Source organism: Melopsittacus undulatus, chromosome Z, assembly GCF_012275295.1.
Source record: "Melopsittacus undulatus isolate bMelUnd1 chromosome Z, bMelUnd1.mat.Z, whole genome shotgun sequence".
In the NCBI taxonomy this organism is placed as follows: domain Eukaryota; kingdom Metazoa; phylum Chordata; class Aves; order Psittaciformes; family Psittaculidae; genus Melopsittacus; species Melopsittacus undulatus.
In genome coordinates this window covers 5383947-5409805 of record NC_047557.1, presented here as the reverse complement: position 1 = coordinate 5409805, position 25859 = coordinate 5383947, and the positions used below count along the sequence as shown (strand labels likewise).

Below are 25859 nucleotides of genomic sequence, written 5' to 3'. Positions count from 1 at the left end.
GAAGCTCAAGCTCTGTTAATAATAATTTGCATTTACAGATTTCCATTAAGGTTTCATTATTTACTCTGCATGCAAAATTGTAGGTATGCTAGAGGGTTAAAAGCTGACTCCATAAAATTTAGCATGAAGCTCAATCTCACATTTATTCTCTATCTTTATTTGCTGTTTAGTATCACAGAATGGTTTGGGTTAGAAAGGACCTTAAGATCATCCAGTTCCAACCCCCCTGCCATTGCCAAGAACACCTTCCACTAGATCACATTGCTCAAAGCCCTGCCCAGCCTGGCCTTGAACACTGCCAGGGATGAGGCAGTCACAGCTTCTCTGGGCAACCTGTGCCAGCTCATCAGCACCCTCACAGGGAAGAATTTCTCCCTTATATCTAATCTAAATCTACCTTGTTAAATTTTGAAACCATAACCCCTTATCCAGTGTACTTTTGGCTTTGTTTTAATTGAAATGTAGATGCAAAAATAAAACTTTAGATTTAAGAAGAGAACTTTTAGTTAAATAATAGCCAAAAGCATATCATTGATAACTTCTTCTAATAGCAAATACAAGTCTAAGGATCCACTAGTCTTTTAGATTCAGTTGTGCCATTGAAAGAAAGCAAACATCAATTTTTATCAATTTCTTGCTGCACACCATGTTTTCCAGCCTGCAGTAGGAACTGCTCAAATAAGAGCTATTTATGACAGTTCTGCTACAAGCATCTGCATCAGCAATACCTGCTCTTAAAACTCTCTGAGATAAACATAACCTTATTCTGTCTGAAGTTGATTGTGGTGAGCAAAGACAGGCCACCCTGCTAGCAGGTGGTGAGAAGCAGGGGTAGTGAGTTGAGTGAAGCATAATTCCTTACGCTAGCCCTACATACATTACGAATGTGCCTCCCATTGTATCTTCTGGGGGAAAACAGTGTTGGAAGAGCACTAGAGGAGAAATGATGATGTAGAAAATATATATCCAGAGCTCACGCAACATCAGCCTGCTTCCTGACAGAAGCAAGCTGTTGTATTTAATAGTGTCTACATATATACATGGGAAGAGGAAGGTCAATAACTAGATGTGCAATATTACCAGTTTATTCTTGATTTTGGTTTTCACTTTGTTTGAATGTTTTTTTTAACTTCAGAAAGTTGAGAACCAGAAATATATTTCTGAAGAACAACCTATGGTTTTGGTGCTCCAAATTGTATCTGTGAGTTAAATTAGAAAAGAGTTTTATCCAGTTTCAGGTATGAAATTAGATGTGGATTTTTAACTCTGGGCTTGGCAGTAACGATCTGTATTCATTATTACTAAATTACAGTATTTGGCCAATGTTGAAGTGTTCAGTCAGTATATAGGTACAGCAGGGAACGCAGAAGCATATTTGGTGAAATATATTCTCCAGAACAATAAAATACATTAACTTCAGTCTGTTTCTCTATTGACCACTTTTTTTGCAAAATAGTGAAAAAATACAATTTTAGCTCTTTGATCTTCTGAAGTGATTAAAAACATTATTCAAAGTTGATGGTGAAGTATTTATGACTGTGAGGCTACCCAGGGAGAAACAAGATTTCCAGTGCATGATTTAGAAGCTGTAACACCATCTCTGCTTATACATGAAACTCAGTGGGGCACAATCAGAGCACATCATCATCAGCATAACTGGGTGCTTTCAACTTTTATCCTCCATCACCCAAGACACAACAGGATTTCAGTATGAAATTCTTCAAGTACCTTTAAGCCTTCTGTGAGGGGGGAGGGTATTTTAGCTGTTGATTTCAGTGGGAGTTGGGTTAGGTCTTGATTTACTCTGGAGCTGTGAAGTGCAGGTAGAATCACAGAATCATAGAACTGTTTAGGTTGGAAAAGACCTTTAAGTTCATCTAGTTCCAATCTCCTGCTATGGCCATGGATACCTTTCATTAGATCAGGCTGCCCAAGCCACATCCAACCTGGACTTGAACACTGCCAGGGATGAGGCAGTCACAGCTTCTCTGGGCAACCTGTGTCAGCTCATCAGCACCCTCACAGGAAAGAATTTTTCCCTTATATCCAAGCTAAATCTACCCTGTTAAACTTTGAAACCATAACCCCTTATCCAGTGTACTTTTGGCTTTGTTTTAATTGAAATGCAGATGCAAAAATAAAACTTTAGATTTAAGAAGAGAACTTTTAGTTAAAAAATATTCAATGACATATTGATCACTGAGTCCAGCCATTAATCCAGGATTGCCAAGTCCACCACTAAACCATCGTTGAGGTTTTGTTTTATTTTTTGTATGATCAAAAATAAAAAAAAAAGTAAAAATTGTACAGTTTTATGGGGATTTTTTTTCCTGAAAAGTGAACATTGTTGACAAAAGATGAGCTTTCTTTAATTTGCAAAAACTATTTTCAGCTACTTAGAAGTTTAAAACATAGGAAAATTATTTCCTTGAATAAAAAAAATAATCTTTCCAAGGTATTGAAAATCTGGCTTATTTTTTTTTTAATTTTAAAAGACATTAACAGAAAATAAAACCTCATTTTAAAATATTTGTTCTATTAAAAAAAAAAAGGAGGCTTTGGTTTTGGTAGGGGTTAGGAAGACAAATATGTTTTCAATACCTGATTCTATCTTTCATTTTTCAATACCACAAACTTTATTTTTTATAATAACAGAAACAAATGCAAAAAAAAAAAAAAAAAAAAAACAAAAAAAAAGGAAAAATTAAAATATATTATTCTTCTTGGGTTTTTTTTACATCATATTAAAAGAAATCCTGTATATCATTTTGCTCCTATTTCCATTAGCAAAAGTCTGGACGCATAAACTCTGATTCATCATTCATCTTTAGCTCTGGGCAAGAACGTATTTTACTTTATAGCATAAATCTACAAAATAGGACTAAAGTAAATTTAAAGTCAATTAAATTCACAGCATTGGAGATATGCCTTGAAATTCAGCTTAAATTTTCTGGGGAATCAAACACTTTGACAGCAGACTCAGAAGCAAGTCACTGGTTAACTGCTGAGACTGTATAGTTTTGGGTCAAGGAAGAATAATTCAGGGCATCTTTTGATTTCTAAAACTGGGTTGAGTTCTCTTTGAAATTTTCCTATATTTAATTCCTATGTAAAACTCACACCGAGGTCCCCCTGAACTACATTAAACTTATACAATCTGATGCTATTTTAATTCCTGGCATCAGACCATTTGCCACCATTTGCAGTGCCCAGCTAAGGTGAATTTAGATGTTTGGGAAACCTGAGATCAAGGTTTTTAGGTTTATACTTCCTAAATCTTTTTGTTTGTTTATTTTAGGGATTTATTGTTCTTGCTGATTGACTCAGAACAATTACTTGATTAAATAATAAATATGTTTGGAGATGGAAGGGGAATGAACTGAGTCAGGTTCTTGCATTTAAACTCCTCCTTTTGCCTTGCTGGATGTGAAACTTAATTCCCTGACAGATGCTCACACATGCATAAACATAGTACATGTACACTGTTTTACACTTTCAGCATTAAGATCTTTTCTATATGGGTGTGCATTTGATGCTTAAATATAATGTGGAGATGAGAAGAATGGTAACAAAATACTTAAACTACAAGCAGAAGATTTCTGTAATATACAGAAAAACAGGAATGATGAACACATAAGGCAAACTAACAGTATTTATTCATGCCATGATTGTGAGAGATCTTTCTGCATACAGAGGAAAGAAAATCAAACAGCTTTTCATCTTCTACTCAATTACATTTTTCTGTCTCTTCTGGTCAGATTTTGAAGATATAGTATACCACTGAAGCACTCCTTTAATCTTCTCCTTTGTTAATTCCTCAGTATTATTCTGCCCCTGCTCCCTTTATGTTTAAATAGCAAAGATTGTTTCTAGCTTTGTGATCCATATACCTGAGGTTAAACTGGTTTAATTCCTGATTGAATGAGTCACACTGGGAAACTACTCACCTGTCCAGCAGTGTCCAGAATGTCCAAATAGGCTGGTTCATCATCAATTCGGACTTGAGTTTTATAGGCATCCTCTGAAAAAACACAGTGCAGTATGGCTTAAGCACAGGATTGGCTCAGAGAATGGGAAATGACATAGTTTTGCTTGTTTGGAGTAGGCTTTTCAAAAGGTCTCCAGTCTGACATAACTTTGCTTTCTTTAAAGTCAAAAAGACGCGTTCTGTAATCACTGCAAAGTATTAGCAAAAGGGAGGGATCTAGTCTTTTCTATTACACTACCTTAAAAACTTAAAATAAATATGCTTCTCTTTAAAAGGATAGCAGACCATAGGTGTTAAGTCACAAAGATTCAGAGGTGGTGTGTTGGTACTTGCCACAGTGACACTTCCTCACTAGAAAAGCTAGAGCTTTTCTAGCAAATAGTTGCAAGCTGAAGATTGACTGAATTATGGGGATAGTCTCCCTGTGGCTGAAGTGGGCTTCTGGCTCCAATATGTCAGAGCAATTTATTAGACCTCTCTATATCTCTGGAGAGGATGCAAATGGATTTTTATAATTAATTCTGTAATCAGTGTCCTCACATTCATCATGGCTGGGGGTGAAGGAGGAAAAACCTGTGCTTGGTAGACTGTTCCCTTAGCTCATGATTTTGTCAACCTAAATTTGTAAGATAAAAACCAAAACAGGTGAACCATTATTTGCATAAATTATTTTCCTCACATTTTGACTTCATTCCCCTCTCAATACTTGTACATTCTTTCTAAAAGTAAACAAAGTTTTGATACCAGGCCATGTTTATACTTGAAACAGTCTTTGAAATTTTCTCTGTTGTTTAATTAAACTATGATGCGTAGCGGCCTAAATGGTTTTAGTGACTGATAACATGCTTTGGCTGTGCATTTAGACAAGATGTGTGAAGATGAGAGAAAAGCATTTCATGCATCTGAGAAGTGTCATTAAAGATACAATGGTTTGGGTTGGAAGGAACCTTAAAGCTTATCCAGTTCCAATCCCCTGCCACGTGCAGAGGCACCTTTCACTAGATTAGGTTACTCAAATTATGATGGCCATATGGTTGTCCCTGTCCAAAGACTCAATCCCACTAGCCCTGGCTGTTGAAGACCCTCACGACTAGGCTCTCAATGATTACTGAGATGATATTGGAATTTAATATGAGTTTATATTGCAGGTAGATGATATTGGAATTTAATATGAGTTTATATTGCAGGTAGCTGGAATTCTCAGGATATTCTTATTTCTATGATTATATATATATATATATATATGACATCATATGACACTTCATAATAGCATGTAAAAACCTGCCTTCCGCCAACACAATGAAATTCGAAAGCATTTGGCTGTGAAGGAGTTTGGATGGTCTTAACTCAGCTCACTCTTATACAGTCAGTGGCAAACTGTTTTTAATGACATAATCACATACAGTAATTTCCATGACTCCTGCTTCTTTTAGGCCTCAGTTCAGCAAATTACTTAGCCACATGCCTTGTTTTAAACAAATACCTAATCCCATAGATATTAAGATGACCCAGAGGCTTAATTGTATGATATATTGCCTTGCTGAGAAAGACAGAACACTCCAACCAACACATGTTTCTGTCAATAGATCTCTTTCTAGAGATTGCTGAATAAGAAATTCAGCTCCAAAGAGGGATTTTACAGAGTGAATTAGGCTACTCACAGTTTAAATAATCTATTATGGCACAACAATACTATGTGAAGCAGATTTTTTTTATTTTTTTATATTTTTTCTTAAAATGAAAAGCAAGATGTGAAAATATGTAAATTAAATATATTTCCATCATATGAATTTTATTAATAATATGAAGCATTAATAATATATTTCCATGCAGGTGGATACCCATTTGCGTTACACTCATGCAAATATATTAACATTTGACCTGCATAAAATTAGCTTGCACTCTTGGCTTTGCAGCTGGATACTCTAAAGCCAGTATACTGTAGTCCTGTTTTTCTCTTCACTTAGACTAATGGGAGTTTTAAGGCAGTAGCTTTAAAACAGTTAATGCAGAAACATTTGCATACTTGAATTCAACTTGGATAAACATGAAGCGGAAACCTAGATAAATTCTACTCTGTCTGCTAAAAATGCATTAGGTTTTCAGAGTTAGTTATAACTAAAAGACCTACTGGCCTCTGAACACGTCATAGCTTTCAGTAAGAAATGTAAAATATTTACATCTAATACCCTGCTGAGCTACTCCAGGTGAACTCCAACATCCTGTCCCTGTAATCCATAAAGTTTCAATTGTTAAAAACTATGCTTATAACACTTGTACTTTTCAAAGGTAACACTGAACATGCAAATCTATTCCATTTATTTTTTTTTCTCAAACTATTGACCTTAAAACATTTCACAAAGATGTGCCAGAATCACTGAGCCATTTTCATTCTTAATATATGCTAAAATCTTCTGTTGGTGGTATCTAAATATACTCTTGTGAGCATTGACCAAGCACATGAATCTAAATGGTTTTCTAGGCAATTGTATTTGTAGGATTTGCCTTTGCACCAAGAACTGTAGAGATGAAACAGGAAGGAGATATGACTTGTCTTTGTAATATTCTCTCCCTGCATATTTGAAAAAAAAAGCAAAAAAAAAAAAAAAAAGCATAATGTAGATAATTTAGAAAAGCTTAAAAATACCCTTAACTTGATGTGTGATAAGAGATACTTGGGGTATTCTCAACAAGTATTTGAATGGAAAATAAATAGGAGACTTAATGCCTGTATTTCTTAGGACATTCATTTTAGAGGAAGTTCTGAAGCCCACACTGTCAAGGGAATTGCTATCTTGGGCTGACACCCTCACATCAGAGGTGAGAGCATAGCATCCACTTATGACCTATCAGCTTCTTAATATTCAAATACAACCAGTCCTTTGAGAGGCACTATCTTCCACTTACCCTTTGTACCTACTGATCTCCTGGGCTACCCAGGAGATTAATTTTTCCAATACAGGAGATAGAAAGAAGTTGCATAAATTGAAAACCGTATTTCCCATCTCATGACATTTGGACCAAAAAGACAAAGAGTGGAAAAGCTGTATCACTTAGTTCTGGCCTACAATTAAAACTTTTAAGTAATAGAAATAAAGCTGAGTGGGGGATTACATAGACAAATATCTTCATTTTACTCAGTAGGGCTACAAGATAGAGGCATTAACCTGTAAAGAAATAACGTCTTACAGGCCAAGAGCTGGATGTCTATTATGTTAGACACAAATTAACTTTTTTTTTTTTTTTGTTAGTAGCTATGGTGCTAAGCAGAAACCCTGGTGTCTTTGCATGCTTCCTAAAGAATTTCAGAAGGGACTACTCTGTGGCTAATCTCTTTAGTCCAGGCAACATAATACGCATTATCATCACATAAAGGAAATAGAAACCCTGAGATCTGAGAGGAACATGCTGTTTATATGTGGACTGAGAAGAGCAGAAGTGAAGATGTTCCATGAAAATAGCATGTGAGTATATATAAAACAAAGCTGGACATTCTTCATCAGGAGCACTAGCAAACTCACTGCCTAATCTCTTTTCTTCGAAAATTATTCACATTATTACAAATGCTGTCTGGTATATTTACTATTCACCATGTTTTATTATATTACATTTTATTTCACCTAATTGATTTGTAATGCTAATGTAATGGTCCCTTCAAAGTTAATTGGGAGCTGCCAAACCACATGCTTCTGGACTTCACATCCGACAACCCTAAGGAGTGATATTTATTAAAAGACCAAACTCCAGACACTGTTTCAGTAAAGCATTAAGATAATATATAAAAAAGATACAAGAATAATAGTCAGACACCAGACAATAAAGCAGATAATAACTGTATTTCTTATTTTAAGATCAGTATTAGCCTTCTTTTGTAAGCTTAACTGTAAAGTCCCAGGTTTTGGTTTAGGTAAAGTGCAGCAGAAAGATAGGGTATTATAAGTAAAAATCCTGTGGATGAAGTTTGATATTGCTTTGAGATAAAATCACTATTCAAACAGAAACTGAAAGAATAAGAATTTTGTAGGGTACCAAATTGAAAATAAAAACTCTTCATTTTTATAATCTATATAATACATGAGTATATGAGTATATGAACTGGATAGATAAAATATCTGGTAAACTTATTTTTTAAGGAAAATTCTCTTTTTTCTTCCACATAGAATATAAACTTCTTTAAGAATTTTATTTTTGACAAACATCAAAAATAAAAATTAAATGGATAAAAATTGCAGCTAAAAAGTAATATACCACTTTGAATTATTACTGAACCTTTACTCTTTTCCAGATTGGGAAAAAAAATAGAGCTTAAGCTGTTTTCTGAATGCCACCTATCCTTTTCTTTTCTTAATTCTTTCCTCCTTTACTGAGTATTTCATCTAAATCAGGAACACATATTTTCTCAAAAGATATTTTTAACATCTTTTTCTTAATTGTTCAATTGTCCTTTGTAGTACTATGAAAGAAAAAATATATTCTTCCTTAAACTTTTTGTTTTTCTTGCAAAATGAGCACATCCTCTTTTTTCAGATTTCTTTTTTTATAGGACATCATTCTGGAGACAGAATTACAATAATTAATGCAAGGCTGTGTTGCCATCAGTTATCTTAGCACCGGAGAAGCTAGATTCATAAAAAATACATCAAAGCAATTATATAACTACGAGCAGGTAACTGCTTCATGCCAAATAGATTTGGATGGTGTACAACTTAAAGGTAAGTAGGAATGTGTTTTCATTTGCATTAAAGACATGTTCCAGTCCCTGAAATATAGGTCGTCTGCTTCTTTCTTCCATTTTGTTAATTCTGCTGATATTTCTTCTAAACAAATAGACTCTCTTCTTCTTTGACTTATACACTATAAATTGCAGTTAAAAGCAACCAGATTCAGATGTATAGATGAGCTGAAAGGTATTTTATCTGGCTAAGTAGATGACAATGCAACAGAAGGAAGTCCAAGCTCCATCAGCCACACTGGGAGTTCTGTCTCTTGTTCTGCCTGTGTGATAAAAAAGACAGCAGGATACCCAGCTCATGTTGTGCTTAGATTATCTACTACGTATGCGTTTTAATACAGAGATGCTCCTAAATGCAGGATGATCATGAGTCCTTGGCTGGATGGGTACTACCTATATTTACAACAAGGCATTTTTAAATAAAAAGAGAGTGGATGAACAGGTACTTAAACCACTTGTCCTGGGTTCAGCAGTAGCAGTCATTTTTTCTCCTTCTTGGTAGCTGGTGCAGTGCTGTGTTTTGACTTTCAGGCTGGGAATGATACTGATAACATGTATGTTTTTAGTTACTGCTCAAATGTTTCGTTTGTTCAAGGACTTTCTGAGCCTCATGCTCTGCCAGGGAGGAGAGACAGGACACCTGACCCAGGCTAGCCAAAGAGGTATTCCATACCACAACATGTCATGCCAGGATGTAACGGGGAGTTACCCGGAAGGGCGGGGACTCTGGGGGATGGAGGAGGTATGGGTCTGTGCTTGATCGGGCAAGGTGGGGTGAATTATGGGTTGGTGGTTGGTGAGGTGTTGTATTCTCTTCACTTGTTATTTCTTGTATCATTATTATTATTAGTAGTAGTAGCAGAAGTGATTTGTGTTATACCTTAGTTATTAAACTGTTCTTATCTCAACCCGTGGGGCTACATTCTTTGGATTCTCCTTCCTAACTCTCCAGGAGTTTGGGGAACAAGGGGGGGAGTAAGTGAATGAGCTGTGCGGCTTTGGTTTTAAACTACATCACCACTGTACAACCTGTACAGCTACCACACATAACCTCCTTCTATATGAGATAAAAATATGCATGTCATAGGAATGGCCCTTCAAAATATATCAGCCTTACAATTTCCCTTAGCATGCAATTATTTTCCTGGTGTATGAATTTTATAGTTTGGGTGAGCATTACTATCAGTATTTTGCAGACAAGGACACCGAGTTAGAGAGGCTGCCTTCTTATGAGCTATGCACACATGATAAGCAATGAATGGCTTAGAATAGTAGAACTGACAGATTTGATTGGTTTGTATTCTGTAAATACTCACATAGTTAGAATCTTTTAAGACAAGGCAAGTGGGAAAATTAGCACTAGACTAGTATCTAGAATACTTAAATATCCCATTTCCAGTTCTGTCTAGTGCTACACAATTCTACATTATACCAGCAATTAAGAATACTTCAGATTATTATTTTCAAGACTGCTGCTTTTTATTTCTTAGCATAGTCATCATGCCATCATTTGTTTGGCTTTGTCAGGCTTTTGTCAGCTCTTCCAGGTTTTGCTCAATTTTATGTTAACAGCACAAGTTGCCTGCTCCTGCCTGTATAATGCTAGTAACAGACAGCAACATTCCAGACAGAAGAATCTTGATGTTGTTTTGCAGAGCAGAGAAAAAAATGACTGCTGCCTTCCAAACCCACAGATAAAAAGTCTTCCTTCAGTAAACACAGGCTTTGAACATCTCTGCTGTTTCTATGAAAAAGAAGCAGGTAAGCAATGCATTATTTAATGCAGACAGAACCTCTTTGCTAGCTTTATTTGTATATAAAGACTATAGTGTAGGCCTTGAGAAAATTAAAATAATCCTTGAAAAAACAAAAGTATTAGTCATCTTAAGTGCTTATCATAATAGGAATTCATACATTTATTCATTGTACGTTCAGTTTTATAATGAGAAACACAGCACTTTCTATCTTACAGTTTTCATTTTGGCATTCCAATTACCATACACATATTTTCAGATAGGATACTAAACTGAGGTCTTGGCCACATATGTCTTCAGAAAAGATTCTGCAACATTGTTTTCAAATGGCCTTGCTAAATTTGAATGCATACTACTATTGTGCATTCTAGCTTTCCGTATTATGGAATCATAGAATCACAGAATAGTTAGGGATGGAAAGGACCTTTAGATCTTCGAGTTCCAATGCCCCTGCCATGGGGAGAGACACCTCACACTAAACCATAACACCCAAGGCTCTGTCCAGCCTGGCCTTGAACACTGCCAGGGATGGAGCATTCACTACCTCCGTGGGCAACCCATTCCAGTGCCTCATCACCCTCACAGTAAAGAATTTCTTCCTTATATTCAATCTAAACTTCCCCCTGTTTAAGTTTTAACCCATTATCCCTTGTCATATCATTACAGTCCCTAATGAAGGGTTCCTCCTCAGCATCCTATAAGGCCCGCTTCAGATGCTGGAAGGCTGCTGTGAGGTCTCCATGCAGCCTTCTCTTCTCCAGGCTGAACAGACCCAACTTTCTCAGCCTGTCAAATTAAGCCTGTATTAATTACATTTCAGGATGCAATTCTTTGTTTCTTTTATTTAGCTTTTCTTCAGTGTTATGACATGCTCTCAACTAACTAGTGTTCGGGTTCCTGTGTCTACAGTGCCACATAAAACCAAATCCTGTTCTGTTCATAAGATAATTCACTATTTCAAGGAGTAAAGATGCAAACAAAAGTACAACAAGGTATTTCTAAGTCTGAAAACAAAAACAGAGCAACTCATAACTATTAGTTGATTTCATCCTCCTGAAATAAGCACTGTTAATATCCTCAGTAGAAAGCAGCTGCATAGCTAGACTATACTGAAATAAACCTCTCTGCTTAAACCTGCTACCATCAATGAAAAGTGGTGCCTAAATACCTGGAGGGGGACAGGGCCTAAATTACCTGTTAAGCATCCAGAACTGCAGCAGAATAAAGATTTGAGCTTAGGCCCAGTCAGCCCCATGCAGTCTGACCATTTGTCATTAGTAGTTTTTAATTGAGCTATCTCCATTGTCATATTCTCATCTCCCTGTTTTAACTTAGGCTCTGACTGACATTGACCGTACTCTGCCTGCATCTGGTTACAGTAATCAAACTAAAAGCTTCCTCAGCCTAATGGGCATTCTATTGGTTCTCACCTCACCATAGAGCTACTCTTTCAATGCCATTATGTATCTGTCTTAAAACAGCTGCTCCCAAATTAACTTTCTCCCCCTTGTTGAGCTGCCTAATGTTTCAGATCCTTGCTCTGCAGGTCAAGACCGATAACATGCAGCTGCTGAAGGAACCTGATTGATTTTCAGCTTTAGGTACTCAACATGGCAGCTGTCATGGTGACCTGAAATGCACTCAGTGCCTTCCAAATTGGAAAATGGGCTATCCATTGCACTGGCTTTTGTATTTCCCTTTCCCCACTTTCCCCCCATGCTCCCTCCCCCCCCCCCCCCCCCATTTTACCTATAGATACAAGCACTTCTTCAATGTCAGCTTGCAGTTTCATTGGTGTGTTACCCTTTTATTCTCTGCTGAAAAGCAAGGGAAGGAAAGGCAACTTCATCTCAGTCTGTAGTAAGCGCAAGAAAAGATGCATTATCTGTGCTCTAAAAGGTTTTGTGTGAACAGAAATCTGAATTCAACTCTGCATGAGTTAAATATGGTTTGTCTTCACCCTTTGGGCCCTCGTTAACCTGATGTTTACTAACAAAACTGTTGGAAAAGGAGACAACGGTCTGGGTGGCTTTCAGGAAGAACCAGAATTAAGAGCAATTTTGTTGAACAATGTACAACAGAAAATTCAAAGCAAGACACCATTTGCAGGCAAAAAAGGTCAAAAAAAGTAAAAGCTAGGCAGCCAGGAAGGCCAACTCCCTTCTGTGTTCCCTGGTTATGCAGCACCTTGCACAGAGTCAGATCTCTTCCATTCTGGCTTAACGTATTTTTACGGTGCAAATAAATGGTAACAGTTTATGTGCACTTAACTCCTTCAGTCTGCATTCATGGTAAGCAATGCTCCACAGAAATCAGCCCAAGCCACCCAACATTCATAACCAGACCGACTAAAAAAACCCCACCTTCTCCACTACTACTTACCCTTCACACAGTGAACGCTTTAACACTGCTGATTTGGAAGCATTGTGGTTCTTTTACTTCAGTTCTGATTCAATATCCTGACGCAACAAGTCAAAAGAACCTTCTAAAATGAAGTTTAAACTGAGTATTGACATTTATCCATTCCCTGTGCAATAGCTATCAGTCATGAGCCAAATGCTGCTATCCACGAAGACACCATTTATGACTCTATCTGCAAACATGTATATATATGATCAATTTGTACAAGCAGTTATACAGGATAGGGCCTGTTGTCCGAAAATCTCACTCAGCTCTTTTTGTACTCCAGTCCTTCAAACAGGATAAATTTTGCTTGTAAAGTGTCCCACCCATGTGAATAAGACTATTTGGGTGACATATATTTTCCTCAAATGCAGCTCTCAAAGAGAAAATATGACTTCTTACAACTGTTAGCAATTTTGCAAATCAAGGCTAAAGTAACTCAGGCAAAACTTTGCTGTAGCACTTGCTTTTCTCCTAGAAACCACTTGCAATATAGATAATGCTACTAATATTTAATAAAAGCATATCATTACTTTTGCTGCTTCCAGAAAAATGTCATTTAACTCAAAGTTGTACATGAACAAAGTGAAAAAATGCTCCTGTTTAATCAAAATATGATAATTAACAGGAGTCCAAGTACCCTTATCTTGGGGAAGAAGAATAGCAGGTAGCAATTTCACTACTCTTTCAAGTCCGTGATTGTGCTGCTGAGTAGGAGGATCTGACAGCTACGAATTCACTTCTTGTCATTTCAGGGGGAGCAATTAACAAGTTGACTACATCTGTATGGCTATTAGCTTGCATGGTGCCTTGGATTTAGTAAGGTGTAGATGGCTGCTGGCTTCCTTGAAAGAAAGGTTAATGGGGACATTTGTCCTGTGATGAAGAATTTTGAATTGAACATGATGAATCATCCACATCTAGGAAATCATAGCATTAGTGTCTCTTCCAATTTAAAATATCATTAAAGGAGTACTTTTACAAATCAAGATATACAGGGAATGGGTAATCAAGTTTTCCACTTGTGACCCCGTTTAAGGGTCACAAATCTCACTTCAGCTTATTTGAAGTTTAAGATCCTAATCATAATTATTATCATTATAAGAGGTTAGTGATGCTTAGAACCACTGCACTAAACCCACAGAGTGATTTAGTCCAATGTCAGTCACCAAACCATGCCAACGTCAGTCACCTAATTCCCAGGACTTTCCAATCTCCTCAGTCACGTAACATGGCATTTCACCCCGCTTTAGCCTTAAGAACCTAGACTTTCTTTATAGTGTTTCACGTTTTATACCATTATTGATCTGACTAACTTGACATGAAGATATTAGGGTGAGACAGATCACACTCTAGAACTTTGGTACATTTATGTTATGAATTAGAAACCACAACCCACACGTGAGTTCACTGTGGTTTATAGTTCCGGATGAACAAACTCTTCTGCTTTAATGTCACCAGCCAGATGGACATTTTACTCGCCTTTAAACATTATCAGGATCTATAGACTAGGAATTGAGCTCCCCAGATTATATGAGTGGCTCAATCCAATGGAAGTGTGTACATGAATCTCTACTAAAAAACTACAGTAGCTAAGAATCTAAGAAGGAGATGTCCCAATTTTGTATGATAGGTTGATGTTTAGAGTATCACTGTAGTCCTGGAGAGAGGTTTGAAGAAATCAGAACTGAGAATAAGCTATATTGCTATGAGAAGAAGCACCCTTCATCTCCTTTTTGCCACTTCAGTTTATTAGATGGCTGAATCAGAGAACTGGTGCATCAATGCAGGGTGAAGTGAGGACTGTCAGACTGAGTCAAATCAAACCACCAGTTGCTGAGATAGAGGTCTTCTGCCTGAATGAAGCTGATACAAAAAAAAAAAAAATAATAATAACCTATTATGAATAGAACAGACATTTTAACAATGGTTTCTATTCTTGGCTGACTCTTTCTAGATTCTAAATAAAGTAGATATGAAAGAATTATAACAAAATTGCTTCATTATCATCATTATTACTAATATTACTGTTATAAAAATATACCACAGAAATGTTTTTATACTGTCAGTTATGAGAAAAGGCTTTTTTTCCCTCCTAAATTTTAATCAATGTTATAATAACAAACACAAGGTCACATTTGTATACATTTTTGGCTAGTTTTCTTCTCTCTGTTTAGCAAATATGCAATTAAACTCAGGGGTATCTAAGGAATAGAAAGGTTGTATACTATGATTGATCCTCTGTTGACACTTTATTCAGTGAGATGGTAAGATGGCCAAGTGTCCTGAGTTCAGCAGGAGCAGTCATTTTTTCTCCTTCTTGGTAGCTAGTGCAGTGCTGTGTTTTGACTTTTGGGCTGGGAACAGTTGCTGATAGCAAGTATGTTTTGAGTTACTGCTCAGATGTTTGGTTTGTCCAAGGACTGAGCCTCATGGTCTGCCAGGGAAGGAGGGGAGGCTGGGAGGAAGGTGAGACAGGACACCTGACCCAGGCTAGCCAAAGAGGTATTCCATACCATAGCACGTCATATCCAGGATGTAATGGAATGTTGCCCGGAAGGGCTAGGGACTCTGGGGGGTTGGTGGAGGTATGGGTCGGTGCTCAGTTGGGCAGGGTGGGGTGAGTTATGGGTCGGTGGCTGGTGAGGTGTTTTATTCTCTTCACTTGTTATTTCCTTTATCATTATTATTATCAGTAGTAGTAGCAGTAGTGATTTGCATTATACCTTAGTTATTAAACTGTTCTTATCTCAAACCGTGGGGGCTACATTCCTTGAATTCTCTTTCCTAACTCTCCGGGAGTTGGGGGAGCAAGGGGGGAGTGAGTGCACAAACTGCGGATTGGGTTTAAACTACGACACTAAGGCAGGAATATATCTTATTTCTAGCACAAAGAGAGATAATGGCTGATAGATAACTATGAACCATTTAGGGGTAGTGGTGTTCTTTTTCATGTGAACATGCAGCATAGGTCTCTCACTGCAACACAACGGTGAAACGATTTTCTTTCCTGTTCCATCCATGGTAAGCAGATGTTAAGCAGAGATTTTATGATTCCATGTTTGACAAAAAAAAAAAAAAAAAAGAATTGTTCATCTACTTGCTTGCTTTCTGAAACAAGGGAGAAAGGGAAGAAAGATCACCAGCCAGTTTATTAATTAAAGTAATTCAGGTTGGGTAAATGCTCCAAATGAGAATATAAGGAGTGGAGCAATAAAAGATCAACAATCATCTAATCCATTTTTCACTTTTGCAGAGTGACCCAATGAATCCTACACAATGATTTTTGCTTGACACATTTTCTCAGCTTCCAGTTATTTGCATCTCAAAGGCCTTTCTAAGTCAAAGCAGAGTTTGTTCTTAACAACCCTTGATGGCTATTTTTTCCTCTAGTAGTTTACCCAAATGGTTTTTGAATCCATCTACTTTTTTTGGCACAGATACTTATTTATCAATATTCTTTTTTTGCTAACAGATCAACTTGGGAAGGAATTCTGGCTCACAGACTGGTGTCTGAGAGAAACTCTGCATGAGGTGGTGATTCAGTTTCTACATCTTGTTTGTCCCAGAAATAAAGGGAACTCTTTTCTTCTCTTTCATTCCACCTATAGCAGCCTTCCAGTATCTGAAGGGGGCCTATAAGGACCCTGGGGAGGGACTCTTCATTAGGGATTGTAGTGACAGAACAAGGCATAACAGGTTAAAACTTAAACAGGGGAGATTTAGACTGGATATAAGGAAGAAATTCTTTATTGTTAGGGTGGTGAGGCACTGGAATGGGTTGCGCAGGGAGGTTGTGAATGCTCATCCCTGGCAGTGTTCTAGGTCAGGTTAGACAAAGTCTTGCTTGGCATGCTTTAATGTGAGGTGTCCCTGCCCATGGCAGGGGGGTTGGAACTAGATGATCTTAAGGTCCTTTCCAACCCTAACTGTTCTATGATTCTATGATTTTATACTCACATTTCCCCATATATTGTTCCACACTATCCCTTTTGCCACTTTTGGAGCTTACCAAAGTGTTTTTACTAAGATGATTAAGGTCACTAATTTCTTCTGAATTACTGCTGAATCAGCTTGTCCAATGAATGCCAGAGCACCAGTAAGGGTGAGAGAAGGGCAGAGATGAAGAATGGGAATTCCTCCTTTACCACACATATTAGCTGTTAGATTTGACTCCTCTTACCTCACAGTAATTTATTATTCCAGTCCATTTATTATTCCTTTTTCACAATTTAGGGTACAGAAATTAGATAGCTCTACACTGAGTCTCCTCCGTACACTGTTTCATAGAATCATAGAATCCCAGGTTGGAAGAGACATCAAGGAACATATGATCCAATCTTTCTTGGCAAATCATGATCTACACTCACTATCCCAGCAGCCTGTCCAGCTGAATCCCAAACTCTGGGGGATCCACCACTTGCCTGGGGAGATCATTCCAATTGGTGTTATCACTGCAAAAAATTTTCCTCCAGTGTCCATCTGGAATCTCTCCAGCAGTAACTTGTGCCCATTGCCCGACGTCTTTTCTATGTGACTCCTTGTAAAAAGGGAGTGTTTATCTTCTTTGTAGCCACCCTTTAAATAATGGAACATGGTGATAAGCTCTCCCCTGAACCCTCTCTGCTCAAACTAAACACAGCTGTCTCAGCCTTTAGTTCCCTGAGACTTCACAGGTCCCAGAGGTTTGTTAACTGTAGCTGCTATCTGCTATCGCTGTGCCTAAAGTAGTTCTGGAAGCATAGCTGCTGTGTCAGGTTATCTAAGGGTGTGTGGAATGATGGACACAGCCAGCCAACTGCATTTCCAAGACTAAACTGCAAGCCTAAATGCTCTCCAGAGTGTTCTGTTTAACATCCAGCCTTTGAGCAGGTGTTTGATGAAATGGTAAGGGAGAAAATGACAAGTGCAGGAACACCTCCCTGGGCCACCTACTCCCTGGAAAGACAGACTGCATTTGTGGGTCTGCTATGGTTTATATCAGTTTGTATCAGAGATATTAGCAAAGGAAATTTACTACTTTAAGCACTGTTTCCTAGTTTTTGAAGATGCTATCTGACAGCGAGTTGTCACCTGATGTAAACAGCCCTCAAATAATTACGTGATGAGTTGCATTTGTAAGAAAATATGAATGTGACAGAGCAGTAGCAGACATTAGGTATTTATCCAGGATGTTAGAGGTGATTCATCTTGAGAATGAACAGGAAAATGTAACTGATTGCTTTGTTTATTTCTTGCATGAAGTCTGTAAACCTTTTAGGACTGAATAATTGGCTTATCAAAGCAAAATCCCAAGAAAACGTTTAATAGCAGAGAGAGAACGTTTCACATATTTAGAACAGGGCCAAACTGTTTCACTGAGGAAAATACGATGTTCTCATCACAGGAAGGGGAAAGAACCAAAGGTCATCTTGAGCATCTAAATTAGACTTTTTTGCATTTCAGACTGAAATGCTGAGAGAAGAACTAACTATCACCAATCTGCTCTTTACAGGGAACTACCACATTTTAAAAAAATCCTTTTCAAGGTAAATAAGATTTTTTTTAATCATATTGTTTCCACCACATTGAGAGCAATTTATTATGATTTTCTAATCTCCATTCTTCATGGCTTCGAACAATTTGTATTTCCCTTCATAGCAGGTTATCATAACAACATTAAGCAGAAGGTATTTTGTTGCCTCATTGAGACCTAAACTAGCTGAGGAGATTAGCCACTATTTGCATTCTTAATTTCTTAACAATACTCCCTCCTTTTTTATTCATGAGGTTTGTTTTTTTTTTTTAATCTTACAGTGGCAGGACCAATGCTACCAGATACATGACAATGGTCTCCTTTCTTTTGCTTCTTTCAACAAAGATAACACATGGCAAGTCACACTCTACTATTTCCTCGCTTCACTGCAGGACATCTATCCAAGCACTTTGGGAGATATCATTACGATCTGTGAAAAGCCCTTTTCCTGAAAAGTTGTCAGGAAAGGTACTGCAACTCACCTTTAGGCACTTGCATTTAGACAGCTACAAAATATGTTTCTACATTCAAGGTAGGTATCTAAAAATCCCCTTACACTCAGTAGAAGTACAGATGCTGTTCATTCCCATACATGACTATTGCTGTTTGATAAACTCTCAGGAATCTTGCCTGGCTTTCCCTCAGTGGGTTAGGAAGGCTCTGGTGCTCCATAGGTCTTATGTCACATCCACAGTGTTACAGATGATGACAATGCAAGACCTGTAGGAAATCCACAGCCTTCTGGATCACAATCCTGAACCAAAGCACGATAGGTCAGCACGTATCGAATGGCTCTTGAAGCCTGTGGTAAAGGAAGTGAGCAAAAATCAACCTCCACTCATTTTTATTCCTAAATCTCCCTGAATTCTACATAACTGGCATTTAGATACACAGCTCATATGTAAACATTGTAATTTAGGTGTTGGAATATGAAGTTTAACCCTAACATAGTAAGCATAATCTCTGTTTTCTCTTCCTCTTGTACATAAATCAAAACACTTAATACCAAAGTGAGTATTAATCTCCTAACCTGATTAGGAGATTATGATGCAGATAATATCAACCTATAGAGAAATTAAAACTAATCATAAAACATAGGTTTGAGGATATGGTTCAAATGCATACACCAATTTTCTTCTCTAGTCTTCATTTCTCATTTTAAACAATTATGAGTATGGAACATAAACACAAGCATGTCTACACAATCAGACTGAATACACTTGGAGGCAGTCTTTGGAAACAAATTGTTCTGGTTCCAGATAATTTTACACAAGACTTTTATCCAGTCTCAAGTAAGGCTATTAAATATATAGAGAATGATAAATGAAAGGTGGTCCTCACTGTTTATCTACTGATCACATGATGTTTTTTTCCTAAGTAACAATTTTAAAGCTCAAATCCAGTTGTAGTTTGTTCAGTCCAATCCAATTATTTTATCTTCTATGGGAAAATGAGATTGAAATTAGGGATAGAATAGATGCATACACATGTTTTAGGTAAGAGTAGAAAATATCTAGAAACACTCTGTGCCCTAAAAATAGCACTTTTCTGGTATGACACCCCTCTCCCGATCTAATAGATGTGTCCCATCTTTGTCTTTTTTCACTCTGTCATTACTAATGAATACATAATGAATAATCATTTCCCATGATTTATCCTTTTTCATTATTGTACCTTGAAAACAGATACAGTATTCTTTATAATACAGACATTTCACATTATATAACCTTAGCGAATTTTAAGTCACATTTTGTATTGTTTCTCAAATTCACCCCCACATTTCCACTATCTTATTAAAGATGAGTTTAACTGTGTTTTATTTGATGCTTTGGTGAATGTATTGCTTCGTTAGGAAACCTTATGGAAATTCATATGCTTAATGCTAGACTGCCTCCCATCCCACACCCATTTCAATTAAAGTCTGACATTGACTCAGCCTTAATGCCCTCAACTGTTCATTTGACACAGTCTCATGCAGTGATATCTCACCAAAACAGGAAGCTGCTTTTGCATCTCGTTTGCATTATGTATTCACTTTAAGATTAGTCACACGTTTAATGAGCATCTTGGAGGCTGTCCAGTTTGCTACACTATGTCATGCTTCCTTCCTTACCACTCTGCTTGCATTAACTCTGTGTGATATTGCCAAAGACTGTACAGAGTGTAAATTGCTCTTACCCATTTGTTCCAGAAAATGATCACATCCACTGCCACTTGGAAATTACTCCCATTGTTGACTACAATTAAGTATTAAATGTGTGCTGAAATAATTTCATTTTCAAGACATGCTAAGCTCTAAAATTTTGCCTACGCATAGTCTAACACTAAAAAAAAAAAAAAAATTGTCCTTCCTCTCCACATTTACTTAGAAAAATTATTACAACTCAAAATTTTGGACTGCAATATTTGCAACAGAACTAAAACACAATTGTTATTCCCACTTAGCATTAAATTCAAATTGACAAGATTAAAATTAGCAATTCAGGTAGCTTTCAAGTTTTTAATCAATGTTTATATTTTAAACAAATACTGACACATGTATTTGTGTATTTATGTATTTACATGTTTATTTATATATGTTTCTAATGCCTACAGCTTATGTTTCTTGACATCAGGTTTTCAGACTACGGCAATCAGCTAAAATAAGGGAGAGTTTCATATATCAGAAGGGCCCATTTATTGTGATCATTTATTTTGACACCATATGTGTTATGTCTGTAACACACTGTACTTCTCAGAATAAATTCCTATTGGAACAAAAGTGCATTTGGAAGGAGTATAGGTACTGTTTCTATTAAACTATATACAGAGAAAGAAAACCCTATAAATTTAGTCTAAATTGTTGTGGTTTAAAACCAAACTCCGCACAGCTCGTTCACTCACTCCCCCCCCCTCACTCCCCCAACTCCTGGAGAGTTAGGAAGGAGAATCCAAAGAATATAGCCCCCGCGAGTTGAGATAAGCACAGTTTAATAGCTAAGGTACAACACAAATGACTACTGCTACTACTACTACAAATAATAATGACAAAGAAAATAACAAGTGAAGAGAATAAAACACCTCACCAGCCACTGACCCATAACTCACCCCACCCTGCCCAACTGAGCACCGACCGATACCTTCTGCATCCCCCCAGAGTTCCAGCCCTTCCGGGTCTCTCCCGGTTACCTCCTGGGTGTGACGTGTTATGGTATGGAATACCTCTTTGGCTAGCCTGGGTCAGGTGTCCTGTCTCTCCTTCCTCCCGGCTTCCCTTCCTCCCTGGCAGAGCATAAGCTCAGAAAAGGCCTTGGACAATACCAAACATTTGAACAATAACTCAAAACATACTTGCTATCAAGAAGGAGAAAAAATGACTGCTACTGCTGAACCCATGACATAAATATATTTGCATAGTTGGTTTAGGATCAGATTTGCTCACTTGAAATGTATGTATGACATACAAATCTATGGGCACATGCATTATGTAATGTAGCAACTGAAATATGGTTTGAACAAAAATTCTGCATCATTCTACAGTAGCAACAGCTTTCAGTGAAGATCCCGTGTAATATTTCAAAAAGGTCACTGGATAACAGAAAAAATAATTGTAAGTACAAAGCACCATTAGATTTGAATTGTATATAGCTACTATATTGTTAGAGATTAAGTCACTGTAGAAACACTGGCAACACAGCGCTGAGTCACAATGAAAAGGAATGATAGAGAAAATCTATGTTCCTTGGGACTGTCACAAAAAAGGGAAAAATAATGCTCTGGAATTATAAACTACATGATTGCTACTGCACAATTTTTAGGGTAAATTCCTAACTGTGTGTTTGGAGAGAAGCAAGAATTGGAAGGAGAAGCATATTTGGGAGCTTATTACACTGAAAAAACTCTTCCGAATTCTCTTGTCAGTAACAACAATTTTTACCATAGCCTCATATTGGACTAGACAAAAGAGAAATATGTTCTCATCTTTATACTCCCTTCTTGTGGTTTAAACTAAATCTGTGTAGTTCCCCCTTTGTTTCCCCTCCCCCCCCCTCACCTTCCCACTCCCAGAGGGATGGGAAGGAGAGCCAGAGGAATACAACTCCCACGGATTGAGGTAAAATCAGTCCAGCAATCAAGGTATAACAGAAATCACTACCGGTACCAATAACAAATTAATGTTAGAGTAGACAAACAGGGAGAGAGAATACGATACCACCCTCCGCCACGAGGCCAGCCCGGAAGAGTGAGCTCACCCCCCCCTCCTGGCCAGCTTCCAGTTCCCCCTCCGAGCCCAGCCCCGAGGAGAGAGCTAACCCCTCCCCTCATGGCCAGCTTCCAGTCCCCTCCCCGAGCAGGACGTGCTGTGGTATGGAATACCTCCCTGACTAGCCCAGACCAGGTGCCCTATCTCTCCCTCCTCCCTGGCAGAGCATGAGCTACTGCTGAACCCATGACATACCTTTAAACCTCGCTGTTTCTCAGTTTACAGATGATGTATAAAACAAAAATAAGAAGGAAAAAAAATCTAAAAACCTTCAAAACCCAATTGCTGATGGGTATTCTATGAAGAAAGAAGTAGGTCAGAACATAAAATACATTCTTCATACAAAAAGAACTGAACTTCAGAACATTTCTCAGGATTGAAAGGATTTGGGCTTTTATGAAATAGAACATGAAAACCAGTTGGCAGCCATTTATTTTAAAGTCAAAACAAAAACAGTTGTAGATTCCTTGTTTCAGGTATTTCATGTCATACTAGATGAGTTTGTGGATCTTCTTAGGTCAGTGTGTCCAGAGAAGTTCTGAACAGCTCATGAGCTCCATAAATAGGATACAAATTGCTGAGGAATGAAAGTGGCCTAAAATGCATAGCACAGAGCATCTGTCTGTGCCTAGCTCCTTGTGACCTTTGAAGAATAACCTCTTATTTGACAAAATGCTCAATCCCTGGCAATATTCAAGGCCAAGTTAGACAGAGTCTTGGGTGACAGTCTAGTGTGAGGTGTCCCTGCCCATGGCAGGTAGTCAGAACTAGATGATCTTAAGTATTCCAAGCCTAACTATTCTATGATTCTACGATTCTATAAAATCCTGTCATCGCATAGTCTTGGCTCTCAATATGCTCATTCTGGATCACCTGATATTCTTTTAGACTGATGGAAAATAGTTAAAGTATGCCTACTAGCGGATGTACAACAACAACAACAACAGCAACAAAAAGATAAATTCTGTGATTTGCAACCAGGGGATCAAAAGTAGTAAGCGCAATCTTAACAGTATAAAATTTTCCAGTGTACTGAGGTTTTAAAATTTATTTCTTATTACAGGTCAGATAACAAATTATTCCTTCTCTTTGTCTTGGGAGTTTATGTCTGATTTTGAGGGGTCATATGACAAATTTACTGCATAAGAAATGCACATACTTAGCCCAAGATTATACTCTGTTGTTTAGTACATGTTTCAGAACATAAATAGAATTAGGCCTTTCTCAGGATGTCCTCAGCATGTTCCAAGGGACAGAAGTGCTGAACAGATAAAGCTCAGAGCTGTACTTCCAGTCCTGCCTCCAGCCAGCTCTGTGAGTTTGAATTCAATATTTCATTTCATTGTTCTGTCTCTCCCTCTCTTTTCACTTATTAAGAGTATTGGCTTTACAAAGTAGAAGCTGCCTCTTACTCAAGGAGACCTTCATGCTGATTAGGTCCTCTAGGCATTCCTGCATTATGAACTTACAATGCATCTTAAGCTTTCCTTCTCTTTATGATTATCTATTATTCATATTGTGGTAATGTCTAGAGACCAATAACTTAAGATTATGACAGGATACAATATATGGATAAATACAGGTGGCAGATGGATAGTTAATAATAAAGATGGGTGTATGTACACAACTTAATGGTGTTGGTAATGACTAATGTTCCTTTTTTCTAATTAGATCTAATGATTACTTTTTTTCTGCATGCAACAAGTGAATCTGTAGCAACTACATACACAATTCACCAGGAATTAATATCCAGGAAATGTGCAATTCTGTAGAAATAACAAATTAAAAGAAACACTACCATTAGTAGTATTATTTATCATTAAATAGTAATGATAAATATTTACTATTAGATGCTTTACCTAGAAATGGAGTCATTTTATAGAGGTCAAACCTGAGTCTGAAATATCTGAATATTTCAAAGATAACAAAAAAAAATTCTTTTTTCATTCTTTTCTTTTTTTTAATTTTTATTTTTCAAGGCAATCTTTATGAATTTTAATATTACCTCCCACTTATCAGACCAAGATTCTGCCATCATTTGTCTTTTGCTTAGGATAACTAAATATTACATATGGATAGTCCTTATAAATGTAAGGACTTCTTCCTGTAAGTAAAAATAAGACATTATTAACAGAATGAGTGTTCACCTCTGCTGATTTGTCTAGATGTTACATGCTTTTTATTGCATACATTTATATTAATAATTGTTATAGTGCTCACATGACACTTAACAGCAAGAAGTTTTTTGACAACTCTTGACAACACAGTCACAGGTTGTCAGGGACCTCCGGAGATCATCTGGTCTAAACGCTGGCTTAAGCAGGTCCCCCTTAGACCTGGATGCCCAGAACTACATCTATACAGTTTTGCGTATCTACAGGGATGGAGACTCCATAACCTTTCTGGCCAAACTGTGGCTGGGAGTCCATGGCCAGACACAAATACTCCAGGTGTGGCCTCTGTAGTACTGAGTAGAAAGAGGAAGAATCACCTCTCTCAACCTGCTGTCAACAATACTCCTAATGCAGTCCTGCATACAATGAGCCTTCTTAGCCACAAAACCATATTGCTGGCACATGCTCAGTTTGGTGTTATCTAGGTGTCTGACAGGATATGCACAGATGATACCCAATGCAACAACAGGAATCCGGGTTGTTAAAGGCATTAAATTACTTGGGTTTATACTCTGAAACTATCTTCCTAATTTGGACACAGCTAAGATGGGGGAGGGGGGGGGAATTTTTGAAACATTTTAATGAGAAACAATTTTTGCCACAGTTTTTTGAGTTAACTGTTTTAGAAACAGAAAATCATTCACCCAGAATTCATCCCAGATCTCTCTTCCATCTCAGACTGATCCCTTATACGCCAACTAAACAGACGTGTAATGGTCAGCATTTAAAGCGTTTTCTAGTGTATTGCAGTTACATGTGAGTATTTATCATTATTGAAGATTGAAATGCAGGTAAGCTCACTGGAGTTAATAGTGTATATGATCCAAGAGCACAATTCTATTACATTAAATCCAAAAGAATCCTAGAATCACAAAATAGTTAGGGTTGCAAAGAAACTTATGATCATCTACTTCCAAACTTCCTGCCATGGGCAGGGAAATCTCACAATAAACAATGCCACCCAAGGCTCTGTACAACCTGGCCTTGAGCACTGCCAGGGATGGAGCATTCACAACTTTCCTGGGCAACCCATTCCAGCATCTCACCACA

At 37.5% G+C, this 25859-nt stretch overlaps 1 protein-coding gene across 1 annotated transcript in view; it reads right to left on the bottom strand.

The window, feature by feature from the left end:
- Window positions 1-25859, bottom strand: part of RIT2 (Ras like without CAAX 2) — a 201488-nt gene that overhangs the window by 112712 nt on the left and 62917 nt on the right. The window contains exon 3 of the mRNA XM_005151731.2: window positions 3948-4021. Within this exon, the coding sequence (XP_005151788.1) occupies window positions 3948-4021 (74 nt within the window). The remainder of the gene's footprint in view (window positions 1-3947; window positions 4022-25859) is intronic.